General features: G+C 41.1%; 1 protein-coding gene across 1 annotated transcript in view; it reads right to left on the bottom strand.

Moving 5' to 3' along the window:
* CACNG6 (calcium voltage-gated channel auxiliary subunit gamma 6) overlaps positions 1-8,608 on the bottom strand; it is a 125,204-nt gene extending 116,596 nt beyond the window's left edge. The window contains exon 1 of the mRNA XM_075276807.1: positions 7,932-8,608. Within this exon, the coding sequence (XP_075132908.1) occupies positions 7,932-8,250 (319 nt within the window). The 5' untranslated portion in view covers positions 8,251-8,608. The remainder of the gene's footprint in view (positions 1-7,931) is intronic.
* Between the last annotated feature and the right edge of the window lie 7,747 nt (positions 8,609-16,355).

Below are 16,355 nucleotides of genomic sequence, written 5' to 3'. Positions count from 1 at the left end.
ATAGTTTGGTGGGTGAGTGAGTACACTGCTGTTGTGTACAAAGTGTATGGAACTGATCTGTCCCATAGACTTTGAATGGAATGGCAATGTGCATGAACACTGATCCATTGAGACAAAAGAACATGGCATGATACAAACGGGGTAAACAAGAGTGACCACGCTTCTCCAAGACCTTAGTTAACTTGCAAAAATACAATAAACTTCACAAATGCACCTTTGTGCATCTGGGTAGCCGAGTGGGGATGGCAGCGTCTACCAGTATAAAACACAAGGTCGACTTAGTATACACACAGTTGAGTATTGGAGGGATTCTAACAGAAAAAACTGGTTCCGTACTCACTCAGAGGTAAATGATGTTCTATGAATTGATGTTTGATCAACAAGTAGTTTAATCTTTTTACAATAAACTACTTATTGATCAAACTTCAGTGTATGTCATTGAAGGCGTCAGCACACACCAGTGAGTACTACATGGCTCCTAGGAACAAACCACTTACTGCAGCATACTATTAGTGCAAGAAGAAGTAAGTTGGCCGCTGGCATCATGATGGGGACCATCTGCAAATAAAAGGAGGCTAGTTGTATTCTCAATATGGGGAATGAAGGAAACTCTGATAGTAGAGAAGTGTTTGACTCTATGAGGGGAACATTACACAGTAAAAGCAGCAATTTGTGGATTATTCTATGAGGTCAGAGGGGAATTTGACAGTAAGTGGCTGACATAGCAGTATTTAGTCCTGGTATAGCAGTCAGCGGGAGACGTGACAGTATTTAGTCCTGGTATAGCAGTCAGCGGGAGACGTGACAGTATTTAGTCCTGGTATAGCAGTCAGCGGGAGACGTGACAGTATTTAGTCCTGGTATAGCAGTCCTATTTAATAATTCTGTATGTATATAAATATTTGATTGTGTGCAGGAAAGACATATGCCTTGTGGTTTGTGAAACTAATTTTTGAAGGGTAATAAGCAACTAGTTTGGCTATGCAAAAAAATGTACATACATATGAGACAACTCTTTAGGCTTAGGCTTCATGCTGTGGAAAAAATACTGCTTGAAACTCATCAATTTTTTGTAGCGTTTTTCATTGCAATCTCAGAGTTTTCCTCTGCGGATATCCTCTGCACATATTATACGCCAGCATTTCCGTAGGTATAAATGACATGATGCAACTTTCAAAAACCCTTTATAAATCGCAGCATTTCAACTGCAGATTTTTTTATGAAATGTTTGGATGAGATTAGCCAGAATCCCATCCACCTTGCAAGCACTGTAAAATACATCATTTTCTTGCCACAGTGTTTTTGCCATGGACAAAATTTAGCATTTTGCCAATGTGGGGTCCTGGCCATGAATAACTTAGGAACACCCATGTAAGTAACAATGATAGGCACTGCAGCACATGGAATTAACAGAATATGATTATGTAGTAAATATAATATTTCAACATTAGAGCCCTCACATTTAATTTTGCCCAGGGCCCCACCAGTGGCATAACTAGGAATGGCGAGGCCCGTGGCGAACTTTTGACATGGCCCCCCCCCCCCTTCCTGACCGACACCAAAGACCTTGATGGACCGACCCCCCCGCTGCATTATTATGTCCCATAGTGGCCCCTGCACACACCATTATGCCCCATAATGAACACCCATGAACAATTATTATACTCTAGGGTCTTTTCGGGACCCCAGAGCATAATAATTGGAGACCCTGAAAGTAACCGCTTTTTAATGCATATAGGTTTCCGTTTGGGGGGTCCCAAGCAGACTCCACGAACGGAAACCTGAGCACAGACGTGAACAGGGCCTAAGCATCACATTATAACATACAATTCTAGTATGTACCGTATTTTTCGGACCATAAGACGCACTAAGGACGAAAATAGGAAAAAAAAATTTGAAGCAAAAAAATTGTAAAATATTTATTAACATAATAATATAATATTTCACCAATGTAAATAGAACTGGGGGTACACAGGGATACCTAATGTGTATGCGTTTCACAGTAATGTTTTTGTTTTATATATATTCTAGGGATATGGGGGTGATTTGAACATATATACACACACATATATATAAATTTTTATTTTTTCTTTATATTTTATTTGCCCCCTCCTAGGGGGTTTGAACTTGCAAGTTGATTGCAAGTCCCATAGACTGCAATACAACTGTATTGCAGTCTATGGGAGATGCTCTATATGCTGGACATAGACCAATACTAATAACCCTATGACAAGCCAGGGGAGCCTTCATAAGGCTCCCGCGTGGCACAGGAACAGGTCAGCTCCTGCAATCTTGCCCTGCGGGAGCTGGCCTGCAACAGCACAGGTACCAGGGGCTGTTTCTTAACTTTCTAGGGGAAGGTGGGGAGGGAGGGTTAACTCCGGTAGTAGTAATGCCTGATTACAGGCATTAGCTCTTAAGACTTGTGGCCGCTCTTGTAGAGCGAGTGCCATAGCTATCGGGTCTCCTGTACTCCCGCTCTGCAGGAGTGGCAGCAATCTTTCAGACCCGACATCTACCGTATTGAAACGGCAGATGTCAGGAAGGGGCTGGAGTGTGTGTGTGTGTGGGGGGGGCATCATAAACAAGTCCAGGTGCCGCAGGCTTTCTTCTGCCTGTGCCGGCTGTACCGTTTCTTTGCTGTTACGGAACCTCTTTTTGCTTCACATAGACGGGACACAGACGCTGCATTCGGACTATAAGACGCACCCCCTTTTTCCTCCTATATTTGGAGGAAAAAAAGTGCGTCTTATAGTCCGAAAAATACGGTATAACGGTAGACATGTATAAAAGCAAATACAGATAGATAAACAGATAGACATTGATATGCTGTATATACGTACACATATACACATCTATTCACACACATACAGTCATATACAACATATACACACACCTATCTACACACATACAGGACTCACACAGTATGTAGCACACATAATGTAAACACATATACACATCTATACATATTTTACCCAAAAATTCACTTACATTTTGCTGAATGGCCAGGTGTCCAGGACATGGAGGAAACTTCTGTGCAGCTCTGCCTGGCAGTAAAGAGAGCAGCCACATCGACTTCTCCCCTCACACTCCAATGCTGAGGAGGGGCAGCCCATGATTTCTCTGCTGCCAATCTTCTCCTTATGGTAGGGAAAGTATGAGGCCCCTGAGGGTGTGGGGACCCTGGGAAATTGCTCAGCTTGCCCCAACCATCCCCCCCCCCCCCCCCGCTCCAGTATCTCCAGTCGGTAATGGCCTATTAAGGAAAAAAACGCACAGGGGTAGTGGCTGTTGCCGGGCCCCTAATGTCCCGGGTCCTGTAGTAGCTACCCCTGCTACCACGGTAATTACGCCACTGGGCCCCACTTTGTCTAAAACTGGCCCTGCACATGAAAGGGGAAAATAGATAGACTAACAACTGAAATCAAAAGAATGGAACATACAAAAAAATGATGTAAAATGGTCATTAGAGCAGTCAAAAACATAGATATGGATGGATAAGGCCTAATGGGTTTTTTTCTGTTCCTGCTCTTAAGTTATTCACCAATTACGGTAGTTCAATTATAATATTGAGCTTCTACACAAAACTATTGCTCACAAAAAACGTTTTGTAAGAAAAACTATACACCATCTGAAATGCTAAAAAGTATTTCCATCCCAATAATCTTACTACTAGTAGCTTAGATACATAAAAGTATTAAACACAGCAGTAGTGTGCAGTATGTTGCTTTCCAGGTAATGAGAAACTACACTCACCGGCCACTTTATTAGGTACACCATGCTAGTAACGGGTTGAACCCCCTTTTGCCTTCAGAACTGCCTCAATTCTTCGTGGCATAGATTCAACAAGGTGCTGGAAGCATTCCTCAGAGATTTTGGTCCATATTGACATGATGGCATCACACAGTTGCTGCAGATTTGTCGGCTGCACATCCATGATGCGAATCTCCCGTTCCACCACATCCCAAAGATGCTCTATTGGATTGAGATCTGGTGACTGTGGAGGCCATTGGAGTACAGTGAACTCATTGTCATGTTCAAGAAACCAGTCTGAGATGATTCCAGCTTTATGACATGGCGCATTATCCTGCTGAAAGTAGCCATCAGATGTTGGGTACATTGTGGTCATAAAGGGATGGACATGGTCAGCAGCAATACTCAGGTAGGCTTTGGCATTGCAACGATGCTCAATTGGTACCAAGGGGCCCAAAGAGTGCCAAGAAAATATTCCCCACACCATGACACCACCACCACCAGCCTGAACCGTTGATACAAGGCAGGATGGATCCATGCTTTCATGTTGTTGACGCCAAATTCTGACCCTACCATCCGAATGTCGCAGCAGAAATCGAGACTCATCAGACCAGGCAACGTTTTTCCAATCTTCAATTGTCCAATTTCGATGAGCTTGTGCAAATTGTAGCCTCAGTTTCCTGTTCTTCGCTGAAAGGAGTGGCACCCGGTGTGGTCTTCTGCTGCTGTAGCCCATCTGCCTCAAAGTTCGACGTACTGTGCATTCAGAGATGCTCTTCTGGCTACCTTGGTTGTAACGGGTGGCTATTTGAGTCACTGTTGCCTTTCTATCAGCTCGAACCAGTCTGGCCATTCTCCTCTGACCTCTGGCATCAACAACGCATTTCCGCCCACAGAACTGCCGCTCACTGGATGTTTTTTCTTTTTTGGACCATTCTCTGTAAACCCTAGAGATGGTTGTGCGTGAAAATGCCAGTAGATCAGCAGTTTCTGAAATACTCAGACCAGCCCTTCTGGCACCAACAACCATGCCACGTTCAAAGGCACTCAAATCATCTTTCTTCCCCATACTGATGCTCGGTTTGAACTGCAGGAGATTGTCTTGACCATGTCTACATGCCTAAATGCATTGAGTTGCCGCCATGTGATTGGCTGATTAGAAATTAAGTGTTAACGAGCAGTTGGACAGGTGTACCTAATAAAGTGGCCGGTGAGTGTACAACTCCTTGGAGGATTTTCCAGGAACCGGATTGGCACTAGTTGTCTTTTTTGCAGCTTATTAACCAATCAACAAACGTTGATTGAAAAATTAGAGCATATTTCCCCTATCCCTACCTAATTCATTTGTGTACAGATCTTACCTCCCGTATACCATGTGAAAGAGGCTTAAGTCACTGTTCCATATAGGGCTCACAACTTACATTCCCTATCAGTACATCTTTGGAGTGTGGTCGGAAACTGGAGTACCCAATATGGTAAGAACATATAAACTCCTTGCAGATGTTGTTCTTGGTCAGAATCAGAGCCAGGACTCGAGGACAACAGTGCTAACCACTAAATCACCGAAAGATACTGCACAATTACATTTGCATTTGTAATTTCGCACAGTAAAAACAACATTTTGTAGAATGATTTTCCATTTGTTTGTCTAAAAACTAAAAGCTAGACAGCATTACTTGTGAGTCACAATGAAATAATGTCATCACTGAATATTGTGGCTGCAACCTAATTTTAGTATTTCTTTAAAGAAACAAATTGCAAATGTTCTTGTGATCATGTTATTTTTTTTTCTTGATGGTGGCAAAGACCCTTTTTCCACATGGAAAATTGAAGCTGTATTGTGGTTGCTATGATCCTAAGATTTTACCAGAACCCCCTAGTGCTATGCTGCTTTGAAGATGACATAAACATATTCGAGGCCTTTCTAAACACATTTGCCAGGGTTTATGCTGCTCCATGTTATGCATACGTTGCACATCTGGGTGAAAACATGTTAAGGCTGAAGCTCGTGTTACAAATTTGAGCCATATTACAGTACTTGCATAGTGAAGGGGATTCTAACTAATTCCATCCACACATTGCAAAAAAAAAAAAACCTGCAGTGGAAATGCTGCAAATTCTGGCATTTTCCATATAGTTATAATAGAAGCAGTAAGGCTGGAGAGGAAAACTGAAAAATGCTGTGGAAAAAAATGTGATGCACTTCCGATGCATTTTTTTCCATATCACTTTTTAGATGTGGCTCGATATGTGGGGCCTTAGCCTAAAGGGGTTTTCCCTCCCCTTACCAACTTTTTCTGCTGTTTATGCTTCTCATTCCCTGCTATCCTAAATAAGCTGATTGATAGGCTTTGTTTGATGGACAGGATACCATGAAGTACCTCAGTAAAATATAGACATTGCCTTTACCATGAGCGATTATTTATTATGATTACTAGCAATCTATAATAATTCAGATCACATGTATATTAAATTACACAGGTTGGGAGAAACAAAATATACATGCTGCCACAACTGACAATAAACTTGCCATAAACTCAATGTTATCTTGGTCTTTACATATAGGCGATAGCAGTATTAGCTGAACTGACTGCTCTAAGGAAAGAGCAGGAGATAACAGCTCTGAACAGAAGTGTGATTCTAAAAACTCAGCCCCCCTCTCTTCCAGAGAGTAGGGAGTCATTTCATCTGTCTTGGATCAGATAAAGGGCCAGGTGTCTTGACAGCATTGGGTAAACAATGGAAATAATTTCCCATTTCAGGCAAACAAAGCAGTATTTCTAAAGCAATATATTTAGGAAAACTCTTGAATTGAAGGTAGCGGTATTGATAGGATTTTTGAGATGAGAATACCCCTTTAAGCTATTTAATGTAGCTTTATGCAGAAAACAAATGAGCAACTTGTAAGCAATACAGTGTTTGTTCCATTTTTAAGGAAAATTTTCCACCACAGTCTATCTGCAACAGCATGCCAATGCAGTGCACCAACATTCCGTCGCGGCATCCCGCTCCTGAGTAGGCCCGGATGAATGGGCCTAGTCAAGAGGAAGTCTCGAACGACTTCTTTTTTCTGCAACCTGCTGCGATGTATGCCTCCCATTTAAAACAATAGGAGGCGGATTCGGGGAGGAATATTCTCCAGATTTGGGGGTGAAATCCATGCCCAAATCCGCGGCAAATTCCTCCTTGTGAACACAGGCTAAGACACCTACGCAGGTAGTATTTATTTAGCATTTTTAAAATAAAATAATAATACAAATAACATAAGACACCATACAAGCTCCCAGAACTAGAAAAAAAGAGGAATAACAGAAAGCAGTAAAAATAATATGTAGACAATATATTCGCATCAGCAGCAGAATAACCTGATCATATCAAGTAGATAGGGTTGCTGAAGTTATTACCTGAGTTTGTAGAAGATGATGGCGCCACTAACATATAAACACATTCACACTTGCACATCTCTCTGGTTTGAAGGATGTAAGACAGCAACAGGGAAATGGCTGTCTGTGCATTTATCTAAGGATCCTAAATTTGCATGAAATGGTCTAGGGTAACTCTGGCTGTGTAAGTCAGTTTATATTCAGGAAGATCAGAGTCAATCAATACATTTTCAATTTTTGATGACTGGTGTAGGATAACACTTTTAGAAATTCATCACTTATAATGGTGTCGGTTGCTAAAAATAAGTATTTGAAGCAAAGAAACACTCTATGGATAACTATATTGCAGAAGAATAACAACAGGCGTTCTGCTATATTTTGTGTATGCAAAATAACATTTTTTTAATATTGGCTGAATGATATTTTATAGATTGTGTTAATATGATGATATTTAATCTAATGATATTTTATAAAGCTTGCAGTTTCTTTAATAACTACATTAAATCCAGTCTTAATAACAGTATCCAGTATACAGTTTAAAATCTGTCTGAAATCCAACGTATAAAAGACACAGCCATAGAATATATACAATAAAAACAACATTAAAATCTTGATTTTCCTTATGGACTATTTTGCTTAGTTATGAATATCTGTAATGCTGAATGTTTGCCTTTGTTACTTCTGTAGTCATCTACTCAACTCCAAACTTTGATATGCCCTGAAGCAAGTTGTAAGTTCTTTTTTTTTTTGTGAATACAAACAGAACAACTACAATGTATAATGAAAGTACTATACCTCCAGGCAGCTCTGCGGGGCCACAGGTTGCACGATATTCATCCACATCCGAGATCCACAGTTTTTTGTAGCAAAACTTCCATAGCCCAAAATGAGCAGCTTCACATGTCATACTGTGATTCTGTTTATAGGTATTCACCTCTACCCAAAACTCTGTCCCAACTGCCAGGACAGACAGTGTTACCCCCACAAGGGCCACAAAAAAGGCCAATTTGATCTTGCCCTCTTGTGCATCAGTCAAGCCTTTTCCACGTTGTCCTCTACCTCTTCCCGAGAATCGCTGCTCCTCCTCTTGCATGAAAAAATTAGGCCACATCATTTGTGTAGTGAGGTTTTTTTTCTTCAACTGCGAGAATTGATGTAAATAGCCCTTTAGGGGTACACCCTTTCCTCTTCTATGATCTGGTCTCTCTTTTTCCTTAGTATTTAGGTCGCTCAGAGGCAATCTGCTGTAAGTTTCACAGGCTACAGAGACGCAGCAGGGACATCAATGTGCTCTCTCCTTTTCTGCTTTCGCTCTCCCCCTCTTGCTGTTACACACAGACGCACACACATGGCCTGGAAATAATCTCTGCACCTGTTACATTCATCACATCTCTCAGGCAGAGCTGTTATTTTAAGGTTCCCTTAAAGGCAATTGCCTCATGTGCAGGCGACAGACATCAGAATGAGGCTAAGACAAAATGAAGTTAACTTATCTCAGTTCAGCCTTCTATAATATGTGCACCTGCCCTGAGTCTTTCTGTATGCTCTTGGTATCTTCCCATTGCTGCATGTTCACATGCTTAGCTGCTGTATCTATTCTGGATTTTCTTCGGCTCCTGCTATGATTTCAGATTCTTTCAGTAGAGCTCAAATCCCCAAGCAAATTTCGCTTTGCTGTCACACTTAACAGTAGCTTCTTGGAGATCAGAAGGGCCTTATTTACTCCAGGAATTCGCTATTCTTTGGCCTCACTATTGATTGAGACTTCCATTTTCTTATTTATGAAACACCGAAAAAATAAACCTGTAGAATAAAAATAAATGTTCCTTTGGAAAAAAAAATAAAAAACACAAGCAAATATCTTGCTTGCTTGTAAAATGTCTCTCGGCAAATTATTTATTGATTTCAAGGAAGGACATGCAGACTGCTTGGCGACCACATGGAAACAGACTCAAGATTTTTTTTTTTTAATCAGATGGAATACTGCAGAAAATCCTATGCTGCGAATAGAAATACATAGCTTTCACTGTTTCTGTATGGTTAGAAGCGAACTGGCATGGCAGGTCAGTAATGCGCTGTCAGAAACAAAACTGCCTCCAGCTTCAGTGATGCAGAAATGCAAACCAGAATAATTGGGTAAATGTGTCTACGGCTACCTACTACTGGATCCGATGTATACTATTCATATGTGCTAGAGAATTCCTTTACATTATAAACAATGCTGTTGTGAATACAAGGGCGAGACTGGCCTAAATGCTATCTATTGCAGGGGTTAGCATCCTTTCGGCTCTCCAGTTACTGTAAAACTACAACTCCCATCATTCTCCACTCACTTCCTTGGGAATTCCAAGAACAGCAGAGCCAGTATGCATGCTGGGAGTTGTAGTTTTGCAACAGCTAGACTGCCGAAGGTTGTCTATCCTTGATCTATTGTAATACAAAGCCATGCAATTGCCATCTTTTTAGTTCTGCTTTCATGAACACTCTTAATTAAGGTCTTTCAGACGAGAATTTTATTACTTGGAACATTAAAATACAATTTGAACACCAGAATCTTTTATGCTACTCTCACTGAAGGGAGGCATGGACTACAGCATGTTTACCCTTTGCAAGGCACATCATATAATCACAATACTTAATTGGATGACATACCCATCGTTGATCCTCTCAGTTTCCTAAAAAAAAATTATCTACATTAAAGCAAGAAAGCTTTCTCAGGTTTTAAGGTCTGATATATATATATATATATATATATATATATATATATATATATATATATATTTATTTATTTAAACTTTCCTTGTCAAGATCTATATTTTTAAGAAACACTAAAATCCTGCAATTTTTACCCTGGCCATTAAAGTCTATATTGTGTAGCCAGATCTTGGTCTCTCAAGTGCTAATTAATGAGAAAATATGTTGATTGACTCCTTCTCTGGACGGTCAGACTTCTCCTCTGCTTTGCTGTGCCATGACCGCTCAAAGTTGCACCTTCTAGACAGCTGTATGACCCTCAACCCTGCTCGAAGGACTTTAAATTTTTTTCACACAGACACCAATCCTACTGTAGACTTGCCTATATTTTTCTGAACTTCTGCTTCCTACCTTAACTGACGCAGACATTGGTAGCATTACTGTGCCCGATTACACTCCAACCTCCGCCTCACTACATCTAAACTCCCTTCCTTGCAGGCCCTTCATGTGAACACTAAATGAAACAGTCCTATGTAACCCCACCACCCTGAATGAAATTAGGTCCTCCCTATTATACTTCTTTGCCCTTAACGATATCCCGGACGACTCCTTACCTATATTGTAGGAATCCTACAAAGCCATTATGAAGGAGACTATCATTAACCTCTGCTCTAGACTTAAAAAGCAGCGTGAAACCCATATGTCCGATCTACTGTCTAATATTCAGCCAAACTTACCTCTTCTCAGGCTAAGCAGGAGGAGTTGTCTTCTCTTAGAGAGTAACTCAATGATCCTTCTTAAAATCAAGGAGGCTAAGGCCCTCAAATCCTGCCGACATAAACAATATGTCCACGGTGACAGAGGCTCCAGGCTCACGGTGCCCCTGCTTATAGACAACAGAAGGCTAAAGTGTTCATTCCCTCTTTTTTTTAGCCCGCAATAGCTCCTGATCTTATACTACCACCACTAATCAGTTCCAGAACTACTACCACTCCCTATACAATCTGGACTCCCTCTCCTCTAATATAGACAACTCCTCCTTGATACACGACTTCCTAGACTCCCTGCATCTCCCGCAACTCTGACTCAGATACCAGTCTTAACCTCCCCTTTCACTGAGCAAGAATTGAGAAAGGTCCTTTCCCTCTAGCAAGAGCCCTGGCCCTGACAGGTTCCCTATTTCTTACTATAAAAAAAACCTTCAAGTTATCTTACTCCCTAAGTTCCTCGATTTATTAACTCCCTACTGTTGGGGTGTCTTGGTCTGCACAATCCCTTGAGGCGCATGTCTCTATTAGAGATGAGCGAACAGTGTTCTATCGAACTCATGTTCGATCGGATATTAGGCTGTTCGGCATGTTCGAATCGAATCGAACACCGCGTGGTAAAGTGCGCCATTACTCGATTCCCCTCCCACCTTCCCTGGCGCCTTTTTTGCTCCAATAACAGCACAGGGTAGGTGGGACAGGAACTACGACACCGGTGACGTTGAAAAAAGTAGGCAAAACCCATTGGCTGCCGAAAACATGTGACCTCTAATTTAAAAGAACAGCGCCGCCCAGCTTCGCGTCATTCTGAGCTTGCAATTCACCGAGGACGGAGGTTTCCGTCCAGCTAGCTAGGGGTTAGATTCTGGGTAGGCAGGGACAGGCTAGGATAGGAAGGAGAAGACAACCAACAGCTCTTATAAGAGCTAAATTCCAGGGAGAAGCTTGTCAGTGTAACGTGGCACTGACGGGCTCAATCGCCGCAACCCAGCTTTCCCAGGATCCTGAATGGAATACACTGTCAGTGTATTCCCGTATACCCGATATATACCCCCGATACCCGTTCCAACGGTGTGCCCCCCCACCTTCACCCCAGAAATACCCTGCAAGTCCCCTAGCAATAGGATTGGGGCTATATACACCCACTATTTTTGCTACTGCCATATAGTGCCATTGTCTCACTGGGAATTCAAAGAATATATTGGGCTTACATATAACTTCAATTCCAGGGAGAAGCTTGTCAGTGTAACGTGGCACTGACGGGCTCAATCGCCGCAACCCAGCTTTCCCAGGATCCTGAATGGAACACACTGACAGTGTATTCCCGTATACCCCATATATACACCCCAAATCCCCGTTCCAACGGTGTGCCCCCCCACCTTCACCTCAGAAATACCCTGCAAGTCCCCTAGCAATAGAATTGGGGCTATATACACCCACAATTTTTGCTACTGGTATATAGTGCCATTGTCTGACTGGGAATTCAAAGAATATATTGGGGTGACGTGCACCCACAATTTTTGCTACTGCTATACAGTGCCATTGTCTCACTGGGAATTCAAAGAATATATGGGGGTTATGTGCACCCACAATTTTTAATACTGGTATACAGTGCCATTGTCTGACTGGGAATTCAAAGAATATATGGGGGTTACGTGCACCCACAATTTTTAATACTGCTATACAGTGCCATTGTCTGACTGGGAATTCAAAGAATATATGGGGGTTACGTGCACCCACAATTTTTAATACTGCTATACAGTTCCTTTGTCTCACTGGGAATTCAAAGAATATATGGGGGTTATGTGCACCCACAATTTTTAATACTGGTATACAGTGCCATTGTCTGACTGGGAATTCAAAGAATATATGGGGGTTATGTGCACCCACAATTTTTACTACTGGTATACAGTGCCATTGTCTGACTGGGAATTCAAAGAATATATGGGGGTTATGTGCACCCACAATTTTTAATACTGGTATATAGTGCCATTGTCTGACTGGGAATTCAAAGAATATATGGGGGTTACGTGCACCCACAATTTTTACTACTGGTATACAGTGCCATTGTCTCACTGGGAATTCAAAGAATATATGGGGGTTATGTGCACCCACAATTTTTAATACTGGTATACAGTGCCATTGTCTGACTGGGAATTCAAAGAATATATGGGGGTTACGTGCACCCACAATTTTTAATACTGGTATACAGTGCCATTGTCTGACTGGGAATTCAAAGAATATATGGGGGTTATGTGCACCCACAATTTTTAATACTGGTATACAGTGCCATTGTCTGACTGGGAATTCAAAGAATATATGGGGGTTATGTGCACCCACAATTTTTAATACTGGTATACAGTGCCATTGTCTGACTGGGAATTCAAAGAATATATTGGGGTTATGTGCACCCACAATTTTTACTACTGGTATATAGTGCCATTGTCTGACTGGGAATTCAAAGAATATATGGGGGTTATGTGCACCCACAATTTTTAATACTGGTATACAGTGCCATTGTCTGACTGGGAATTCAAAGAATATATTGGGGTTATGTGCACCCACAATTTTTACTACTGGTATATAGTGCCATTGTCTGACTGGGAATTCAAAGAATATATGGGGGTTATGTGCACCCACAATTTTTAATACTGGTATACAGTGCCATTGTCTGACTGGGAATTCAAAGAATATATTGGGGTTATGTGCACCCACAATTTTTACTACTGGTATATAGTGCCATTGTCTGACTGGGAATTCAAAGAATATATGGGGGTTATGTGCACCCACAATTTTTAATACTGGTATACAGTGCCATTGTCTGACTGGGAATTCAAAGAATATATGGGGGTTACGTGCACCCACAATTTTTAATACTGCTATACAGTTCCTTTGTCTCACTGGGAATTCAAAGAATATATGGGGGTTATGTGCACCCACAATTTTTAATACTGGTATATAGTGCCATTGTCTGACTGGGAATTCAAAGAATATATGGGGGTTACGTGCACCCACAATTTTTACTACTGGTATACAGTGCCATTGTCTCACTGGGAATTCAAAGAATATATGGGGGTTATGTGCACCCACAATTTTTAATACTGGTATACAGTGCCATTGTCTGACTGGGAATTCAAAGAATATATGGGGGTTACGTGCACCCACAATTTTTAATACTGCTATACAGTTCCTTTGTCTCACTGGGAATTCAAAGAATATATGGGGGTTATGTGCACCCACAATTTTTAATACTGGTATACAGTGCCATTGTCTGACTGGGAATTCAAAGAATATATGGGGGTTATGTGCACCCACAATTTTTAATACTGGTATACAGTGCCATTGTCTGACTGGGAATTCAAAGAATATATGGGGGTTATGTGCACCCACAATTTTTAATACTGGTATACAGTGCCATTGTCTGACTGGGAATTCAAAGAATATATTGGGGTTATGTGCACCCACAATTTTTACTACTGGTATTTAGTGCCATTGTCTGACTGGGAATTCAAAGAATATATGGGGGTTATGTGCACCCACAATTTTTAATACTGGTATACAGTGCCATTGTCTGACTGGGAATTCAAAGAATATATTGGGGTTATGTGCACCCACAATTTTTACTACTGGTATATAGTGCCATTGTCTGACTGGGAATTCAAAGAATATATGGGGGTTATGTGCACCCACAATTTTTAATACTGGTATACAGTGCCATTGTCTGACTGGGAATTCAAAGAATATATTGGGGTTATGTGCACCCACAATTTTTACTACTGGTATATAGTGCCATTGTCTGACTGGGAATTCAAAGAATATATGGGGGTTATGTGCACCCACAATTTTTAATACTGGTATACAGTGCCATTGTCTGACTGGGAATTCAAAGAATATATGGGGGTTACGTGCACCCACAATTTTTAATACTGCTATACAGTTCCTTTGTCTCACTGGGAATTCAAAGAATATATGGGGGTTATGTGCACCCACAATTTTTACTACTGGTATACAGTGCCATTGTCTGACTGGGAATTCAAAGAATATATTGGGGTTATGTGCACCCACAATTTTTACTACTGGTATATAGTGCCATTGTCTGACTGGGAATTCAAAGAATATATGGGGGTTATGTGCACCCACAATTTTTACTACTGGTATACAGTGCCATTGTCTGACTGGGAATTCAAAGAATATATGGGGGTTACGTGCACCCACAATTTTTAATACTGCTATACAGTTCCTTTGTCTCACTGGGAATTCAAAGAATATATGGGGGTTATGTGCACCCACAATTTTTAATACTGCTATACAGTTCCTTTGTCTCACTGGGAATTCAAAGAATATATGGGGGTTATGTGCACCCACAATTTTTACTACTGGTATACAGTGCCATTGTCTGACTGGGAATTCAAAGAATATATTGGGGTTATGTGCACCCACAATTTTTACTACTGGTATACAGTGCCATTGTCTGACTGGGAATTCAAAGAATATATGGGGGTTACGTGCACCCACAATTTTTAATACTGGTATACAGTTCCTTTGTCTCACTGGGAATTCAAAGAATATATGGGGGTTATGTGCACCCACAATTTTTACTACTGGTATACAGTGCCATTGTCTGACTGGGAATTCAAAGAATATATTGGGGTTATGTGCACCCACAATTTTTACTACTGGTATACAGTGCCATTGTCTGACTGGGAATTCAAAGAATATATGGGGGTTACGTGCACCCACAATTTTTAATACTGCTATACAGTTCCTTTGTCTCACTGGGAATTCAAAGAATATATGGGGGTTATGTGCACCCACAATTTTTACTACTGGTATACAGTGCCATTGTCTGACTGGGAATTCAAAGAATATATTGGGGTTATGTGCACCCACAATTTTTACTACTGGTATACAGTGCCATTGTCTGACTGGGAATTCAAAGAATATATGGGGGTTACGTGCACCCACAATTTTTAATACTGCTATACAGTTCCTTTGTCTCACTGGGAATTCAAAGAATATATGGGGGTTATGTGCACCCACAATTTTTGCTACTGCTATACAGTTCCATTGTCTGACTGGGAATTCAAAGAATATATGGGGGTTATGTGCACCCACAATTTTTAATACTGGTATACAGTGCCATTGTCTGACTGGGAATTCAAAGAATATATGGGGGTTATGTGCACCCACAATTTTTACTACTGGTATACAGTGCCATTGTCTGACTGGGAATTCAAAGAATATATGGGGGTTACGTGCACCCACAATTTTTGCTACTGGTATACAGTGCCATTGTCTCACTGGGAATTCCACAAATAATTTGGGGATTCATTCACCCTACATCTCAGGCTCTTGCCATATTCACCCAGGTTGTCAGTGCTGCACCAGCTCGTTCCCAGACAGCTCGGCCCGAAAAACACGTTACCTATATAGAGGATTTGGACAATGAAGACAACATGTTCTAAATCTAATGTCTGCACCTTCTCCAGAATTAAAATAAAGGCAGCGTTTAACTTTCAAATAGCACTGCACAAAGGAAGAGCTTATCAGCTTGTCTCATGACATGCTACTGAAAAGTTTCATTTGTGTATCTTAATGTAAATATAGTTGTATAAGCTTTTTGGGTTTTAGGCACTGCCAAGTTATTTATTACCACCCGCTCCCTTATAATGATGATGACGCCAAAGTCACTGTGGGTGTTCAGAGCTCACAGCTTTGGGTGACATTTGTCTTGCTCTCTGTCGGTACCAGCTGTCTT

The sequence above is a fragment of the Leptodactylus fuscus genome, chromosome 6 (genome assembly GCF_031893055.1).
Source record: "Leptodactylus fuscus isolate aLepFus1 chromosome 6, aLepFus1.hap2, whole genome shotgun sequence".
Classification (NCBI taxonomy): Eukaryota; Metazoa; Chordata; class Amphibia; order Anura; family Leptodactylidae; genus Leptodactylus; species Leptodactylus fuscus.
Note: the sequence above shows the minus strand (reverse complement) of the source record. Positions and strands in the feature narration are given on the sequence as shown.